The sequence below is a fragment of the Scleropages formosus genome, chromosome 3 (assembly GCF_900964775.1).
Source record: "Scleropages formosus chromosome 3, fSclFor1.1, whole genome shotgun sequence".
Classification (NCBI taxonomy): Eukaryota; Metazoa; Chordata; class Actinopteri; order Osteoglossiformes; family Osteoglossidae; genus Scleropages; species Scleropages formosus.
Window position 1 is genome coordinate 3,262,761 of NC_041808.1, and position 18,448 is coordinate 3,281,208.

Sequence of the window (18,448 nt, forward strand, 5' to 3'; positions counted from 1 at the left end):
GTTAATGGAAATGAAATGAATGCATGAACTGGTGAATGAATGAATCTTAACAGCGATCCTTGTGAACTCGCTCACACGTGTAAGGAGCTGAATTTCATGGCCTCTGGGATGGGATTGTAAGTCAGTACCGGTGTGGCTTGGGCGGTCTTAGTCTAGAAAAACCCAGCAGGTGGCACAGTGGTTAGAGCTGCATCTCTGCATTCACTGAGGTTTCGATCCCAGCTCCAGGCGCGGCCCCCTGAGCAAGGTACCAACCCTGAAATGATGCAGTAAAAATGCTCCAGCTGTATAAATGGGTAAATCAGTGCAATTCACTTTGGCAAAAATCTGTTAAACGCGTGAAAGAATGTGTGTGTGTGTGTTTGTGTGACCTGCATGAAACGTTAATATTATATACAGCTTGCCTAACGTTTTGGTCTGCATTCACAGCTATACATCATCTCTTGTGCAATTTTTCTGAGCGCAGCAGTCACGCGCACGCCGAGCAGCCCCGAGGAACACGGACTAGTTGATGCGCATTACTTTGGGAGAGAGAGAGAGGGAGTGTGTGCGTGTGTGTGCTGGGGGACCGTCTGCTTTCGCGCACCCCCCTCCCCCAGTCACCACCCCTACAGGAGGCTGCATCGCCTCGGAGACCCCGCAGACGAGTCGCTCCACTGACCTTCGAGGAGCTCTGACTCGGAGCTCCGGTGCGCGCGCGCGCGATCCAAGTGGTCCCCACGCGGAGCGCGGAGAAGCGCAGGGTCTCGCAGGTCCACGCAGTGCGGTCGCAGCTCGGTCGCAGCTCCGCGTCCCTGTGCTCCGGCCACCTCCGCGCGCAGACATGAGGATGAGCTTCGGCACGGCCGTGGTGGTCGCCGGCTTCGCGGGGGTCCTCAGCTTCGCGCTGCTGGCCGCCGCCATCGGGAGCGAGTACTGGTACATCATCGAGGTGCGGACGCCCAACGAGAGCGACTCGGAGGAGCTCAGCTCGCACTCGGGGCTCTGGAGGATATACGAAGGTACCTGCGCGCGCTCCTTGCATGGCACCCGACGTAAGTTCTCAGCAGCGCGGTGTATGAGAGAGTTGGAGTGTAGCCTGGAACACAGCATAGCGGGCTGTATGTGCGCGCGGAAGCCCGAAGTGAGGGGGGAGGAGGAGGAGGAGGTGGTGGTGGGTGGGGGGGCAGCTGTGTTTGGAATCTGCGCGTTTTCGTTGAGCCGCGCGCACTGCGCGCAGTTTCGCCCCGTGCGCGCGCGCTCGCGCCCACTTTACACCCCGCTGTATACAGCAGGTATGTCCTGTGCTGTGAACGGAAGGGTGCGCGATCGCGTCCCGAGAAGGTTCTTGCTGTTCAGTGGGACTTTTAAGAAGCTCCAGTGAAGTATGAAGTGATACACTGTGGCACGAGTGGAAGGGAAGGGGGGTGCAGTGGGGTCGGAATCATGGTGATGTGGACGATACTTCGCTAAGGTGAGGTAGGTAGCGACCTCCAAGGGATTCTCTCTGTTCATACACTCCGAGATATAAAAACACGACAGTTCTTTGCTGATTCCACCGAAAATCCTTTTCCATTCCAGTACTGAGACAAATCAAGCGACTCTCCTCGACTCCTTCCCTTAAATCATGTCACTTCCAGCATGATCACTGTACCCACACGTGGGTAAACGGACTCTCTTATTACCTTTCCTTCTGTCGCTCGCTGCTGGCGCGTGCGCCCCTTAAACCCCCCCCGCGCGGCACCGGAGAAATCAGTGCTTCATCATTTCCAGGACCTGTAGGGCTCTACCTCTGATAATGCACTGGTTCCGGGGTTTGACGTGCAAAAGAAGTTCCAGTTAATATTGACAAGTGTCTGTCTAAAGTATCTAATACCGCTTTCAACTCTTTGTTCCCTTTACACTGTAACGACATGTTTAATATCGTTACAGTACAGCAATATTGTTTCAATTGTTAGTGTAACGATATTCAAAAATGTTAGTTTAGCGATATATTGTTTAAAATGTTTTAAAAATGAAATATTTAAAAAAAAAAAGTTTGGCGATATTTTATTTGCATTCTTAGGGTCGCGGTATATATTCCTTTTATGTTGTTACAGTGCGATACATTGTTTGTTACACTGTAGCGGTCTATTGCTTTTATACTGTTACAGTGTAACGATGCATGATTGTTTCCATGTGATTGTTACACTGTTGCGACACATGTCCTTTACATTGTTACACCGACACAATAAATGTATCGAGTGTTGCCGCCACCCCCCCGTGATCTGTCCTCTGTGAGTCTCCACGCTCAGTTTTGTCGTATCTTCGTTCAGTGCTAAATGAAAGGAGCATAAGAGGTGGATAAAAAGCCTAAATAACCCTGCGTCCAGCCTCTGATCATTTAATCTGTATTCCTGTGGGAAAGGCCGTTTCCCAATGAACGGTCCTATGTGAGGAGGAGGAGGATGAGGATGGGGGGGGGGGGGGGGTGCGCTGTCCTTCCTCCTGGGCTCCGAGGGAGATGAACCCTATAAGTCATTTCCACAGCAACACACCGCGAACTCCAGGGTAACAGAGACGAATGTGCTTCGTCACCTCACACTTTCGGCACTCGCTCTTTTGCGCTGCTTCTTAACCCTCATTTCCATATTTATTACCCACCACATCTCAGTTATTCAAGTACGTACAGTATTTGAATTGTGTTCTGCGGTAAAACACTGACTGCAGATTTGCTCCCCTGTATTGAGTCATTGTTTATTCAGGAGCTGCTATATATTATATTGTATTTCTCAAGACTATAACTGTCAGTGTTGGCATTGTTTATACTTTTCTTATTATTTATGTTAATATAATGAATGTTACACAGATATAAACATTAAATATTGCCATTGTTTATATTACATTGTTTCTTATTAAAAAGATATTGAAAATTTTTACATTGCTACATTCTGCAACTTACAGTACATAAAACTATACATGACTATGTATGTAAGCTGCAGTGTCGTCTGTTAAACTGGAACACAGAGTGACATGCCGTCCAGTATTTCTATATCGTGATATGTGAAAATTGCAGAAATGATGTATTTTTTTTTTGCTTTTAGTATGGATTGTGTTTAAGCCTTTTCTATCTCGGATGTGCTGTCTTGCAGAAATTATGGATCTTGGGCTGACTGCGGTGGTGAGGTCGACCCTCCTCTAAGAGTGCTTGAGAAAAATTGAAAATTTAAGAAGCCAGAGCATGGAGTGCTGGCGTCGCGTGGCTCCATTGTCTAACACGAAACCAAACTCGGTGGATTTCACCGGTTATCCGTGAACCGAGGCTGGTAGACCGAGTCAGAAGCCGTCCACCGAAGAGCTGTTTGCGGTTGTTGTTGATGGGATTGATTCCCAAAGCCGACAGATGCAATATGCCCCAATACTTCACAGGGGAGCATTTTGTTCTGTTGCTGTGGTGATCCAGCACAATGTAATAACCATAAAACCAGCTTACAAGAAATTGAAACATTCCAAATGTGCGAGGAATTCATCATCTTGTTAAGTGAAAAATGTAGACACTTCTTTGCCCGCTGCAGGTTGTGTGATGTACTGCCGGAACATTGATTTTGCTACATCGTTTTTCCGGTGAAATGAACTTTATTAGTTTATGCGCTTTTAAAAATATGCCAAGCCAAGCAGGAAATTGTGTGAGGAGCATTTCCTTGGTCCTGGGTGTGATTCTTTCTGTGGATGAGCAGGGGATGATTTTGCTGGTCTACTGAACTGAGGGACAAACACTGTAAATCTGCCCAAGTGTGTCATGACTCTAAGTGTAGCTGCCAGAGTTCTTCCTAGACTGCGTTTCTCCAAGGTGACTTACCGTGTTAGGTTTGTACACTAAGTTAATTTCAAAGATCTGCCCATTTATACGAAAGAGTAATTTTTGTTGCGTTAATTCGGGGTAAGAGCCTCGATCGAAGGTGCTGCAGCAGGAGGTGGGACTCAAACCAAGGACCGTCAGTACACTACCCGCTGCTCTGTTTCTTTGTGGCTTCCATCACTCCTGTTTAAATGGTAACGTGTCAAACCGGAAGCAGGTTTACACTTGCTTCGCTACGATTGCACTTGATTTAAAGCCATAACAGTCCTGGGAAACTGACACCGCACCACAGATGGGCTCCGAATTGCCCAGGTAATGTGAAAAGAGCAGTAATCATGGCAGGGTGGATGATCTCTCAGTGTTTCTCTTGTCTTAGATGTTACCGCGGCTCTCAGCTCTCAAAGCTTTCCACCTCACCCCCCCACACCCCACAGGTAGTGTTTTCTTAGCCATATGCACTATAGCCATTGCTAGTTTCTGTGTCGCTGAGCAGATTCTGAACCTGCGATTTCAGGCAACCTGTTGCTCTATGTTCACAGCAATGAACGGAATGAGACTTGGATGGACAGATTTTTTTTAAAAAGCATTTATTTTGCCCTTTATTCAGCTTACAGTGATTTGCCCATTTATACAGCTGGGTAATTTTACTGGAGCAATTTGGGGTAAGTTGCTCGTGGGCACTACAGCAGTAGGTGAGATTCAAGCCGCCAACCCTTGGAGCTGAAGGCAGTAGGTGTAACCTCTATACCTGCTGGCCCAGGTGACACGCTGTGGTGCTCAGCGCTGATCGTGATGCGTTTCCTCTCTGCTTCCAGGGAAGAATTCCAGCTCCCACATCATCTACTCCTTCAGCATAGACACGACCAAGTACTCCGAACCAGAGAGGCATCTGCTCAGTGAGTACCAGTGAGGCTCGTGACCTGAGAGGTTCAAAACAGTATATTGGGGCTGAGCAAGCGTTCACTAATCTGAGTATTCGGAGCAAGAAACATCCACTGCATGATGAAGCCTATAATTCTTGTACTTTTTTAAAATGTGTGTTTACTGTTTCAAGCACTGCGCAATCCTAGAAAAGTTTAATGTTGCCATTGACTAATCACACACACACACACACATTGTCAGAATCACTTGTCCCATACGGGGTCACGGGGAACCGGAGCCTAACCCAGCAACACAGGGCGTAAGGCCGGAGGGGGAGGGGACACACCCAGGATGGGTCGCCAGTCCATCGCAAGACACCCCAAGCGGGACTCGAACCCCAGACCCACCGGAGAGCAGGACTGCAGTCCAACCCACTGCACCACCGCACCCCCTCTGATTGACTAATCATTCTTAAGGAAAACAATCAAATAGAACAACTAGAGGTGCTGCTGGAAAGTATGTGAAGCCCTTGTGTCCCTTGTTTTACCACAAAATGGTTATCTTTCTCATATGCCATACTAGGTGTATAATAACCAATTCCATACGTTGCTTCAGAGGAAATCATGTGTGTAGTAGAAAAAGTAGTGCAGGTGCAAAAAATAAGTGAAGCCCAAGTTGTTTTGGTTAAACCAGGGAGGTAATTAACCGTGTAAATCATTTATTCATATTCAAAAGATTCTTTTAATTTTTTTATATAAGTGCAATGACCACTCCTGTAACAGTCACACACTTTCCAGCAGTACTGTACATGACCTTGAGGGCATCATCAGTAAAAAAGTTTAAAACCACTGGTTTACCCTGTGTACCCAGTTAATTACTTGCAAAAAAAAATACAGCCAGTGTTTGAGGTTCACTTTGGATTTTCATCGTTGAAGAATTCCCCAACTTGCTCACTTAACTTGAACTCAAAGGTAAAGTTTCACTTCGCGTCATCAGGATGGAGAGCGATCTTTGAGAGAAATCGATAGTCGGGGCAACATTGGCGACTCTGGAAGGCTTGAGAGGCCCGTCCTCTCCACCCGTTGGCCGAAAGAGCGGGGAATGGGAGAGAGCCGTGAGCGATGTCGTCATCCTCGCCGAAATGCTCTCCGTTCAAGGACGGGCGTGGGAAACGATGGGACGGACGGCGGCGTTAAGCCCGTCGCCTGCTGTCCTGGGGAAGGGAAGCTTTCAAAGTGAAATATCGATGCATCTCCGTGTTTAAGGGCAGCGGAGGAGAGGGGAACCTCAGTGGCCAACAAATCACTCCTTTGCACTGATGGCTCTATTCCGGTACGCGCTGCAGCACCGATCCCGGTGCAGCGGCACCGTTTAGAGACGGTCTCTCTGAATTTGTTTTCCGACGGGCGTCACGTGTCGCACGGGTCTCCTAACAAATGACTGGGTCCATAAGAGGGAGGCTGTAGGGTTTCCGTGACGGTGTAAAAATCCTACGTGAATATCGATGAGTCTAAAGGAAACGTGGGCCAAAATATAACTGCAGTTCCATCCCGATGTGCGCTTTCCCGCGTAAAGGTGTCAGTCCAAAGAGGTTTCCGTAATGAGGAGAGAAAACAGTAAATTCAGTATGCACCCTGTTTTTTTTTAAATGTGCAATGCGTGTGTGTGTAACTGTTGTCGCACGCGTGTCCGACTGTGCGTGTTCGTATGTGCATCTGTGTTGCCATGTGTCACTGGGTGTCCGCGTGCATGTGTGTGCTTGCTTATCTATACAGGCAGTCCCCGGATTACGAACGAGTTCCGTCCCTCAGTCCGTCTTTAAGTCGAATTTGTACGTAAGTTGGAACAGTTCAGTTAGTCAAATGTTTGTCTTAGTATATAGTGTACTTCACACATCGTCTGAACCGCTTGTCCCATACGGGGTCGCGGGGAGCCGGAGCCTAACCCGGCAACGCAGGGTGAAAGGCCGGAGGGGGAGGGGACGCACCCAGGGCGGGACGCCGGTTCGTCGCAAGGCACCCCAAGCGGGACTCGAACCTCGGACCCACCGGAGAGCAGGACCCGGTCCAACCCACTGCGCCACCGCACCCCCCTTTCTATACATAAAAAATATTAGAGAATCACTTCCCGTAGACGCACAATGTTTTGATGCTCGTCGCAAAGTAGCGCCCGTTTGTTATTACGAACCCTTGTATGTAACTCGAATTTGTAATATAATAGGTTAGGGGGTTCGTAACTACGGGTTGTATGTAAGTCGGACGTTCGTAACCCGGGGACTGCCTGTATTCATAAATGTCACTTTCACAAGTTACCCCCCCGCTCTCCGGCTCCCCCTGCAGGTCTGCACAAGGTGATCGTCATCTTGCTGCCCCTCAGCCTGGTGCTGCTGGTGTTCGGTGGGATTTTCGGCCTTGTCAGCTCGCTGGCCAGGAGCCACGGCCTGCTCGCAGGCACCGCCGTCTACCTCCTCGTCTGCAGTAAGTGCCTGTCTCCGTTAATCAAACCTGAAGAAGGTTCGTGCCCGATGGCTGAAGGTCCTAATCGTTTTAGGGTTTTGTTGTCTGTTTCTCCGCCGTCGTACACCACAATGGCAACGTCTCCTTGCCGCCGCTGATGGAAAGCGGGCACTGAATTTGCCCCGTGCTCCATTTGTCTGATAAGTAGCGCTCGACAAGGGCAGAGAGCAGCTCGTTCGGCCCGGCGCGCGACAACAAAGGCTGCTTTTTCACGCTGTTCTTTTTCCGCCGCCCATTGAAAGGAGAAAATGGGTCTGGAGGAAAGCGGTGCCGTGGTAGGGCCGGGGCAGGGTGCAGGGGCACGTGGAGTGGGTGTGCGGTCGCCCTGCTGCCGGAAGGTCTGGATCGGGAGCTCGGGATCCATCCCAGCTCTTCAGGGGGCCCCTTCCTGCTCGCAGAGTGCTTCGGCGCTGCGGGCGGTCGAGGACCTGGCCGGGGACAGAGACTCAGAATCCACGCACACGCGCACATACACACACTCGCTCGGCGTTGGCACAGGGCTCGGAGCCCGGGTTTCATCTGCCGCTTCGGTCCCTCTGTGTGAGCAATGCAGGATGCTGCAGACAAGCGGTGTGGAGAAATCCAGGGGTTAAAGTAAAAATTAAAACGCGGGTATTAGGAGGCAGGTAAACATATTTTGTTGGCCCTTGTAGGGTTTTATCTGTTAACATTGCAGGTTAAATCTGGGAAATTTGCATTCCGCTGTCCTCTCCACCGCGCAACTACAGTCACTTATTCCCCGGCTCAACGTCCACCGACCAAACAGGTGAGTCACTTCTGAGCCTTCAGCCTCTCCTCTTACAGGTGCGGGTGCCTGGTGGCTGTCGGGTGCCAGAATCGAGCAGTAATTTTCCGCACAGCACAGTTTGATTGGATTTGTGTATAAAAACCTTAAAGGGACAGCTGGTAGTGCAGTGGTTAGAGCTGCTGCCTTAGGACTCGCAGGTTCAAATCCCAGCTGTAGTACATTTACATGTATTTATTTACCAGAAACTTTTCCCCAAAGTGACTTCCAACGGATACTATGTAGTGTCATCAGCCCACACACCTTATTCACCGCGGTGACTTACACTACTAGATACGCTACTTACACTGGGTCACTCATCCATACATCAGTGGAACACACACACTCTCTCTGTCACTCACACACTATGGGTGAACCTGAACAGCATGTCTTTGGACTGTGGGAGGAAACCAGAGCACCCGGAGGAAACCCACACAGGCACGGGGAGAACATGCAAACTCCACACAGACTGAGCGGGGATCGAACCCACGTCCTCTTGCTACTTGAAGGCTACCCTTGAGCAAGGTACTTACCCTAAATTGCTCCAGTAAAATTACCCAGCTGGATGAATAGTTAAATAATTGTAAGTCCCGTAACAGTATAAGTCACTTTGGAGTGAAGTGCCAGATAAAAGAATTAAAGTGAATTTGTGTGTAAACCTTGGCAGAATGAAAAAGCACGCACTTCACGATCCAGTTGCGCGGAATATTTCATTTTTTCTCCTTACCAGGTGTGATCGGCCGATGCAGCTTCCGTGGCCGAACCGGTGCATTTGCAGAACATCCCGTTAAGCAGGCCGTCCGGGTTCAGGGTACGAACCCTGGGACAGGGCGGTGAGTTTGGTAGTGAGCGGCACAGAAGTGTTGCTGCCCTTGTCCCCTTAACACAGGTCATAAGATGGAGTGATGAGGTGCCTCTGGCCTCCCATAAACACTGGCTTTTCCGTCTCTCAATGCCGAGTTATTGAGATCACACCTAACGTTGACTGATATAGGGTTCAAGTGACAAGTTTAGACAAAGAGTCTGTGTGAATGGCCACATGGAGGGGGGGGGGGGTTTGGTGAGGCGAACATGTCTCGGTCACACTGTCCACAAGGAATGTTTACCGCCCAGCAACAAATGTGTAACGGGGACGTTATGCACGAATCGCTCAGTTTGGCACAGATCGCACAGTGTTTCTTTGAAAGCGCTTCTGTTGAGCGTGAAACTGGAAAACAGCCTTTAATCAGCTGCTGTCTCGTTAAATTGGAGACGGGTGCGGGGGGGAAGTGCTGCGGGCGCCCGGACAACCGCCGCCGTGAGAACGTCGGGCTTCACGAGATCGAGGGGGGGGCGCAGTGCAAAGGGCCCATTGATATAGTGCTGTGCTCCGTGGCAGTGGATCACGGAACCGGTGCAGGATGGTCTTCCAACTCGTGAATCAGATGTTCGACCAGGGTCGGCATGAGGAGGCACATATAGAAAGGGGGAGCAAATAATTCCACAATTTTACATTTGCTTTTAGTCATTTAGCAGATGCTTTTCTCCAAAGCGACGAACATCTCATAGAAAATACAATGTGTTCATTACATTAGCAGGAAGAGGCACTTAGATGCAGCTGCTTGATTCTTAAGTGCAGTCAGTTTGTTTCTTTCCACCATATGAACCAGTGTTCATCACATGAGTAGCTGCATAAAACTTAAACAGAATATCCACGATTAAGGATCTCCTTCCTACAATTTTTTTTTTTTTTTTTGAGATACACAAAAATTTATGTACAATAAAGGAGTAGCAGTTGTGTAAAGGTTTATTGGGGTCATAAACCTGATCATGATCATAAAGTTATGGTGCATGGACATTTACACCTTACATGAACTTAAGAGATAATTGGTGAAGTGAGTCTGGAAGAGGTGAATTTTAAGAGCCTTTTTAAATGTGGACAGAGATTCAGCAGTTCTGAGTGAGAGAGGGAGGTCGTTCCACTGCAACGGAGCCAGAACCGAGAACCTCCTTGCTTTATTTTATGTGCGTGGGACCACCAGGCTGGCAGATGTGGAAGAGCGTTGCAGTCTGGTGTAGCGAATGATCGAATACAGTCAGTACGGTCAGTTTGTCTGATGTCACTGTCTGAACCCGCATACATTATACAGGTAGCTTTATATAGAATGGATAGCACAATTTCTTTGTTAAAACAGATAATAAAGTACAGGTTCATGGAGTAGACTGAAGATCAGGAGAGAAGTGAGTCTGAGGAGATGTGTTTTGAAAGTTGAGAGGGATTCAGCAGTTCTGAGGATCATTCTACCATGTTGGAGTCAAATCCAAGAACCTTCAGGCGTTTGATTTTGGATCTCTTGTGCGTGGCTCCACAAAGCAGGCAGAGGTGTTGGAGCTTAGCAGTCTTGGTAGGGTACAGTGAGCAATCAGGTCCTCTAGGTATCAGGGTGTAGGTCCATTGATGGTGTTGTAGGCCAGAGTGATGACCTTGGTACAGGCAGCTACAGGAAGCCAATGGAGAGATGAGGAGGAGTGATACACGGGAACACTTTGGCGAACCCAACTCGTGCAGCGGTCTCCCGCATCATCTGGAGAGGCTTCATGGAGGAGGCTGGAAGGCCAGGCAGGGGAAAGTTGCGGAGAGTTGCAGGATATCACCATTTTAACTCTGCACTTCCCTGTGAAAAGGTAACAAGAACTCTATTATCATTATGCTCCTAATTTTGCTTATTTTATTTTATCGTTTTACGCAGCTGGGAATTTACAGGAGTTCTAATTGGGAGCGTTGCTCAAGGGTAGAGCTGCAGTGGTGGTGAGTCAGCCGTTAACCTTCAGATTACAAAGCCATGTGTTTAACTGCTCCACTATTCCAGCCCCGGTTGTACACTATAGCGTAGATAACGGAGAAACCCACAGCAGAACCTGGAAGTGACTCCTAGGCCAGTAAAACTCCACTGAGAAGGTGCACTTTGTTATCACTGCAGTCACCAGCGTTCGGTGAACGTTGGGAGCGCAGCTCGTGGGGGAGCAGCGTGTGAGCTGTTTGAACTGCGCTGGGTCCTCATTAATTACGTAAGGGGCTCACGGTGTTAATAGCGGAAAGGCTTTGTGACTGTACAGCAGAGGATAATGAGCGTAATTTCATTCCCAGTAACAGATTTAACACTGGATTTCTAGGCAGGTGGACAGGCGTGCTGCAGTTCCGGACGTACGATTGAAAGTGCTCGGCGTTTAGCCACCAACTGGAAAAGAGTGTCAGAGTTCACAAATCAGTGGAAAGGGAAGACCGGGTTTGTTCGACACCTGAAAGTTCATTCGTCAGTTTAAAGAGTTCAATCAATGGAAAAAGTGACACGCTTCTTTAACGATGGAGAAGTGGAACGCAGTTCATTCACCAATGGAAAGAGTGACAGTTCATTTACCAATATGAAAAGTGGAGTTCATCAAAGGAGAGACAATTTATTCATCAATGTAAAGAGTGACACAGTTCATTCATCAAAGGAAAGACAGACAATTCATTCATTTATGCAGAGTAACAGTTCATTCATCAAAGGAAAAGTGTGACACAGATCATTCATCAAAGGAAAAGAAATGAACTGTGTCACTATCAAAGAAAAAGAGTGACAGTTCCATAATTGATGAAAAAAGTGACACATTTCTTTAATCATGGAGAAGTGTGACACAGTTCATTCATCAAAGGAAAAGTGTGACACAGATCATTCATCAAAGGAAAAGTGTGACACAGATCATTCATCAAAGGAAAAGAAATGAACTGTGTCACTATCAAAGAAAAAGAGTGACAGTTCCATAATCGATGAAAAAAGTGACACATTTCTTTAATCATGGAGAAGTGTGATACAGTTCATTCATCAAAGGAAAAGTGTGACACAGATCATTCATCAAAGGAAAAGAAATGAACTGTGTCACTATCAAAGAAAAAGAGTGACAGTTCCATAATCGATGAAAAAAGTGACACATTTCTTTAATCATGGAGAAGTATTACACAGTTCATTCATCAAAGGAAAAGTGTGACACAGATCATTCATCAAAGGAAAAGTGTGACACAGATCATTCATCAAAGGAAACAGTGACACAGTTGATTTACCATAGAGATGTGTGATACAGTTCACTCATCAAAGGAAAAGAGTGACACAGTTCCTTAATCGATGGAGAAAGTGACACGTTTCTTTAATCATGAAGAAGTGGAACACAGTTCATTCATCGAAGGAAAGAGACAATTCATTCATCAAGGATAGGAGAGTTCATTCATTAATGGACAAATTGACAGAGTTAGTCAGTTGAAGAGAGTGACAGGGTTCGTTCGACACTTTGAAAGTCGCTTCTCCAACACTGGTTGTGGAGTGAATTCACCAAAGGCTTGCGCTTGCAGTATGTTGGGTACGGCAATCTTTGCAGCGTCAAGATACGATGGGGGAGGATAAGGTGATACTTTATCAATCCCTGCAGGGAAATTCACAAAGATGAAGGTGAGAGCTCCACAAGGCTGCCCTTCAATGATGCATCATCCCCTCCAGAGTGGCGGATCAAAGCGGCCTGACTGGGGTGTGGGGGGAGGACGGGGGGATGATGGTACTTCCGGAAAAATGCAATCTGAGCCCCCGCTCACAGCCAGCGGAAGAATTACCTTTGTCATTTCGGCAGAATTTTTTTAATGGGTCAAATCATCCCCAAGCTGGAGGGGGGGTGCGGTGAGCACTTGCCTGGGGAGGGTGAAGACCAGACAGGCTGATGATGTCTGGATCGTGAGGAAGTTGTGCAGCGGAATGCGGATGGGGAGGCGGGGAGGCTCCAGCAGTCTGGATGGGAGATGCCCTGGGGCAGAGATGGTCACGAGGAACGAGCAAAAGAAGGTTCACGGCTCGGATGAGAAGAAAGCGCAAGTCCAACGCATCGCGTACATCGTGCTGCTGATATCAGGTCCAATGTGAGCATTAGCGGTACGAGCTCTACGAGGACATCGGCAGCAAATACGCCCAACGGCATTCGTAGGCATCTCTCCACCAAGAGTGTCAAATCCTTCTGGCCAAATGTGCACCGTTCTGTCCTTCACAGTGTTGCTACGATGACTGACACACGCACACACACACACACACACACACACACCCACCCACCCTGCGTGGACGCGCAGCTCCGAAACAACGCTGTGGTCCTCTTCCAAATGAATGTTTTCATCAGCCCCCTCGCTTGTGTGAGCCAGCGGAGCCCTCGCTGCATCTCGTGTTGATTCAGCACAATAAAACTTGATGTATTGTTTTAATTACTAATATAAAACATGGCGTTATATTTGAGTAGCAGGCGTTTTACGACTGGAATCCGCAGGTGATTTAATTGCCTTTGATTTGGGTTAGGGTTAGGGTTATGGGGGGCCTCGTTTCTTATCGTAACCATTTGTGTATTGTATGCCAGTTATAAATGCCCCCCAACTGGTGGGTTTACATTTATTTTTGTGTATTTTACCCCCCGTCATTTGGACCCCTGGGAAGATCCTCGGTGAAGGAGGCCGATGCACTGATTCGTCCACACAACACACACTGTAATCTCGAGTTTGCTGCGAAAACTGCGTGTACAGATACGGTGTGTGTGTGTGAGGCCGCCAGTCATCGCTTGAGCGATGATGTAGCGCGTCGGCCGTAGACGTGACGGTAATTTGCATCGAGGCCTGACTTCGGTCGCCGGCGTTTGAGGCTCATCTGTTGCGTGCTTATAGTTTCGCTGCTGGTCCAAGACCAAAAGATTCGCCGTGATACGTTTCTCGGGATTCGGCTCACGTGGACCGCAAGGCCCAGGAATGCCAAAGTCGCTCCTGGCGTTTCTCATCCTGTCTCGGCAGAGCCCTCGCTCTGAATCACTCTGACGCATAGAGACCCGTCCCAAATGTTAATAAGGGGACGAAGATGCGCTTCCGGCGCCATTAATCCATTAAACAATTTGGTTAAAAGGTTCGGTATTTGTGATAGGCTACACTAAATTACAGATGTTATTACAATATCGATAAGGGATGAAGATGATTTTTTTAATGGGATTTATGTTGAGGGTAATGTTCCCGGTTATATTTATAGCAGCGCATTTGCCAGAGCTCAGGACACATCTTCAAGTCTGTGCCAAGTGGCCACCATTCATCTTGCCCCTCGCTTTGGGCGGAGCGCCCCGGCTCCGCGCCGTCATCACCGGTCATCTTCTGCGCGCCTGGTGCTGAATGTTTCGCAGGGTCGGGAACAAAGCCCCAATGTAGACACCCTAGTGTCCGTCGTGGTGGGAGCTGCACTCACCTGTTTTGCTTTTTTTTTTTAATCCATGGCTCATGTATGTGTTTGAAGAAAGCAGTCTTGTGCGTCCTCACGGTCCTTAAATTAATCCGCACATCCAAACGCATTTACAAAGGTCCCAGTGGTCTCGTGCACAGTGTATGTCCTAACGTCCTCACTTTTCCCTCCATTATCGGTACAGCCCATTCTTTTTATCGCAGCTACGCCTTGGAGTCACGGTAATGGGGACCCCCAGCTCGCAGGACTCTTCTGCCTCGAGAGCAGCGTGAACTCATCGGCAAGGTGCCGCACACGTTTTCGTCATGGGTATTGGTCCGGGCGCGCTTGACGGCTTCGCGGAATCAGAATCGGAATTGGGTTTATTTGGCCGAGTATGCACACACATACAGGGACTTTGGCTTCGGTTCCCAATGGCTCATAGTGCACAGTAGACAAAAAACACCCAAAACATACAGTACATGCAACAAGTGCAGAAATGGGAAGGAATAAATAACAAGGGATTGAATAAATAACGAGGGAGGGAGTAAGTAATAAGAGGGGGAAAGCACTGTTCACGCAGTCAAAAGGCCATTTTTGGGCACCAGTTGGATGCTGTTTGGCAATGAGCATTATTCACATTCTTCATGAGGGGGCGCAGCGGGTTTGACCGGGTCCTGCTCTCCGGCGGGTCTGGGGTTCAAGTCCCGCTTGGGGTGCCTTGTGATGGATGGGCGTCCCATCCTGAGTGTGTCCCCTCCCCTTCCGGCCTTACGCCCTGTGTTGCCGGGTTAGGCTCCGGCTTGCCGCGACCCCACTTGGGACAAGCGGTTTCAGTCTGTGTGTGTGTGTGTGTGTGTGTGTGTGTGTGTGTGTATTCTTCATGTGCCCCCCCCCCCAAGTTGTTCTCTGAACACCAGTATCTGAGCTACATTCAAAGCCACTGAGATCACATGTCTTCATTCCAGCATTCATTCGAAACACCCTGTTTGCCCACTTTGTGGACTGAGTCACAGCCGTGTGACTCTCTGTGCGTGTAAAAGGTCAGCTGTACCTAACAAAGTGGCCCGACAGTTTACATTTATACTGCTGATGGAATTATGATTTGTCGTAATTTTCAAGCATTTCAAAAGTATCTGTGTGTTTTCAAGGTGCCGAGTCCTGTTGGGTGATGTTGCCAAACGCAGCCTGTCCTTTTTTATGTCTCTGGTGACGCACAGAAGCACGAAGGGACCTCGCAGTTCCTGTAAAAGTGCCTGAAATGTTGCAGTGCTGTCTCGAACCCGTCACTCCTGGCAACGACGCCGTTGCGTCACTCCTCACGTAATCGGCGAAATCAAAGCCTTTCGCCGTGGTGTGGGGTGGCTGCGAAGGTGATGTATGTATTTTTACTCTTCATAGTCGGAGCGACATCACAGTCGGAGGAGAGAACAATCCGGGAGGCGGCAAAAGTGCAGCGCCTGCAGCCACCTCCGCCTTGGCACCATCAGCTACACACACACACACACACACACACACACACACACCCCCTGAAAGTGGATGAGCTGCAGCCATCAGCTGACATTTTCAGATGAAGGAGCACCTTTAATGCACCCTCGCTAACAGAAGGAGAAATGCTTAATTAGGCGCCCCGCACCACCCCGTCCTGCCCCATCCTGCCTGACCCCACCCCTCCCCGCGCCCAGCCCGGTGGTAATGGTAGAGTGCGCGGGATCTCCGAAAGGCCAACGAGCTCGCCGTGCCGGCATCTCCGTTCAGACACATTCGGGGAAACAAAAGGTGAATCTGCACTCGCTCCAGATGAGGTAAAGTCTTCTGAGACGTCCGAGCGGCGCTTCCCAGGCGTCCGGTTGCCGTTTTCGCCAAGCGGAGTTTTCACCTCTCTCTGAACGTGACTTTAGACTCTGCTTCCTGTCACCTTGTGGTCAGACGGAGCCTTCCGGAAGCATCTTTTGCAGCTGGGTGACCGCAGAACCGTCCAGCGCTGAGAAGCCACCGGGCGTGTGTGCGCGTGAGAGAGAGAGCGAGACGCAGCGTGTGTCGTCAAGGCATCCGTTCCACAGAGAACTTCAGCTGTGTGTGTAACTCAGTTCAAACTCAAAGATTCCAGAGCTGCGTTTGGGCTGATTTAACAAACGGGACCTGTGTTCTTCCAGAGTGCTTTGAGCGTACCGTGTTTCTGCTCAGCAGTGCGGTAATCAGATGAGATACTTTGCGAATTCCACACCGTTACATTATTGCAGTATCTAACCTCAGGGTTAGAACTTGCAACCAAGTGACTAGAAGCCCTCGAAATGAACACATGGTGTGCGTAGAGAAAAGTGCCTGGAGCTGTTTCTTGTCCCGTGTCCGTGAGCTTCCTCGTCATAGGAGGTGCCCAAGGCCGAAGACTCCGCCACCCGATTGGTCGGGGATGCCGAGGGTTGGGATGCTGCGGTTTCCGTGGGCAACGGGTTTCCGAGAGCACGGCTGATCGCGCATCACCGGTCCCCAAGACGTGGAGGATTAAACCAACAACCCAGCGAGCCGGCTTCCTGTTCGCACCTGAATTTGTTGCTCTTTGTGTGTGTGTGTGAGTGAGAGAGAGATTGGGAAAGTCAGAAAACATTCTCGTGGGCCATGTGCTCCATCTGCCTCTTCATTGTCTTATTTGTACTCAAAGCACACAGCTGTTTTTGTGCTGCATTCAGGAAGTACAGCACATTACCGTAGTAGAGCGCTGTATATGTATGCGGCAGAACCTGCTTTTGGCGATTTATGCACAAACGACCAGCTGGGACAGTGACGCACGCTGTTCTCGTTCCCGGCCCTCTTCTCGTGTCCCGCCAGGCCTCCTGACGCTTTCCGGCGTGAGCATCTACATCAGCTACTCCCAGCTGGCCCTGGCCGAGCTCCGGCGCGTTCTAGGAGCGGAGCACCTCGCCCACGTCCACGTGTCCTTCGGCTGGTCGCTGGGCGTCGCCTGGCTCTCCTTCGGCCTCGAGGTTCTCGCCGGGCTCCTGCTGCTGCTGGCCGCCAGGATAGCCTTCTTGCAGCATCGGCACGAGTCCGGCGCACGCGGGGCCTAGGGCCCGAGGCCCCTCCCGCGGCCTGGTAGCCAATCGGGGGGAGGCCCCGCCCACCTAAGACCCGCACTTCTGGCGAACGCACGCGCGCGCACGCACACACAGACACACGCAGACAGAGGTCTCGGATTGAACGCGTTACGGTTGCGCATCGGACACGTTGAAGATGTCGCGATACGGTCCGTGAATCAACCGACCATGTGAGCAACTGAACAGCATGCCCCTCGACACACACCGCCGCAGCTCTTCCTCACAGCGGAAAGAGAACATGAATACAGTGTGTATCGCTGCATCTCGCTGATGAATAAATGTGTGCCCCTACTTCACCGACAGGCCTCTGTCCTTCAGTGTTATTTCACCAGTCCCAGCAGGTTTGGTTCTTCTGTCTTGTATTATCATCTGCCTGGAGATCCAAACCTTGTGGTTCCATCTGTGCTTTCAGAACAATTGTTCCTCATTAATAAGGTAAAATAATAAAAAATTTTATCGGCTTTCAGTAGTTATGCACCCTGTTGCCTAAACTTGTCATTTTCTGTTTCTCACAAAAGTACTGAATTTAGTGCTAATAATCTTTTTTTTTTTTTTTTACAATAAACAGGCACCAAATTGATCTGTCATTACAGCTTTTTAAGTGATTTAATATGACTCTTTGTATTTCTGCTATTTTTTCCACACACACACACGTTGTCTGAAGCCGCTTGTCCCATGCGGGGTCACGCGGAGCCAGTGCCTAACTCGGCAACACAGGGCACGAGGCTGGAGGGAGGAGGAGACACACTCAGGACAGGATGCCAGTCCATTGCAGGGCACCCCAAGCAGCACTCAAGCCCTAGACCCACTGGAGTGCAGGACCTGGCCAAAGGCACTGCACTACTGCACCCCCCTCATAAGTGTCTTCATAACTGTGAATTTTCCTGTCTGATAAAAAAACTGAACTGCAGAGTAACAAGGAAAAATGATTTGAATTATTGTATTAAACATACGGGGAGAGTGGAGAGGGTTGGGTGAAATATTAGGAAGACTGTATCTGAAGGGAGGAGCTAAATCACAGTGAGTGTGGGGAAAGGAATCATAAGAGGAATATTAATTTTCAGATTCTGATGGTTTTAAAAAACTTCGGAGAGCCTTTATTTTAATATGTGAGTTTCTAATACGGCACGAGACAC

The 18,448-nt window shown here is 49.2% G+C and overlaps 1 protein-coding gene across 2 annotated transcripts; it reads left to right on the forward strand.

The window, feature by feature from the left end:
• Positions 1–653: 653 nt before the first annotated feature.
• tmem235b (transmembrane protein 235b) lies at positions 654–17,876 on the forward strand. Of its 2 annotated transcripts, none has more exons than XM_029249999.1 (4): positions 654–1,001; positions 4,633–4,713; positions 7,018–7,155; positions 17,047–17,876. In XM_029249999.1, exons 1-4 carry the CDS (start codon positions 824–826, stop codon positions 17,283–17,285), a joined length of 636 nt encoding a protein of 211 aa, XP_029105832.1. In that variant the 5' UTR covers positions 654–823; the 3' UTR covers positions 17,286–17,876. The 2 variants fall into 2 exon arrangements, with proteins under 2 accessions (XP_029105832.1, XP_029105833.1); XM_029250000.1 differs by lacking the exon at positions 17,047–17,876 and adding an exon at positions 15,619–15,892.
• The last annotated feature ends 572 nt before the right edge of the window (positions 17,877–18,448 follow it).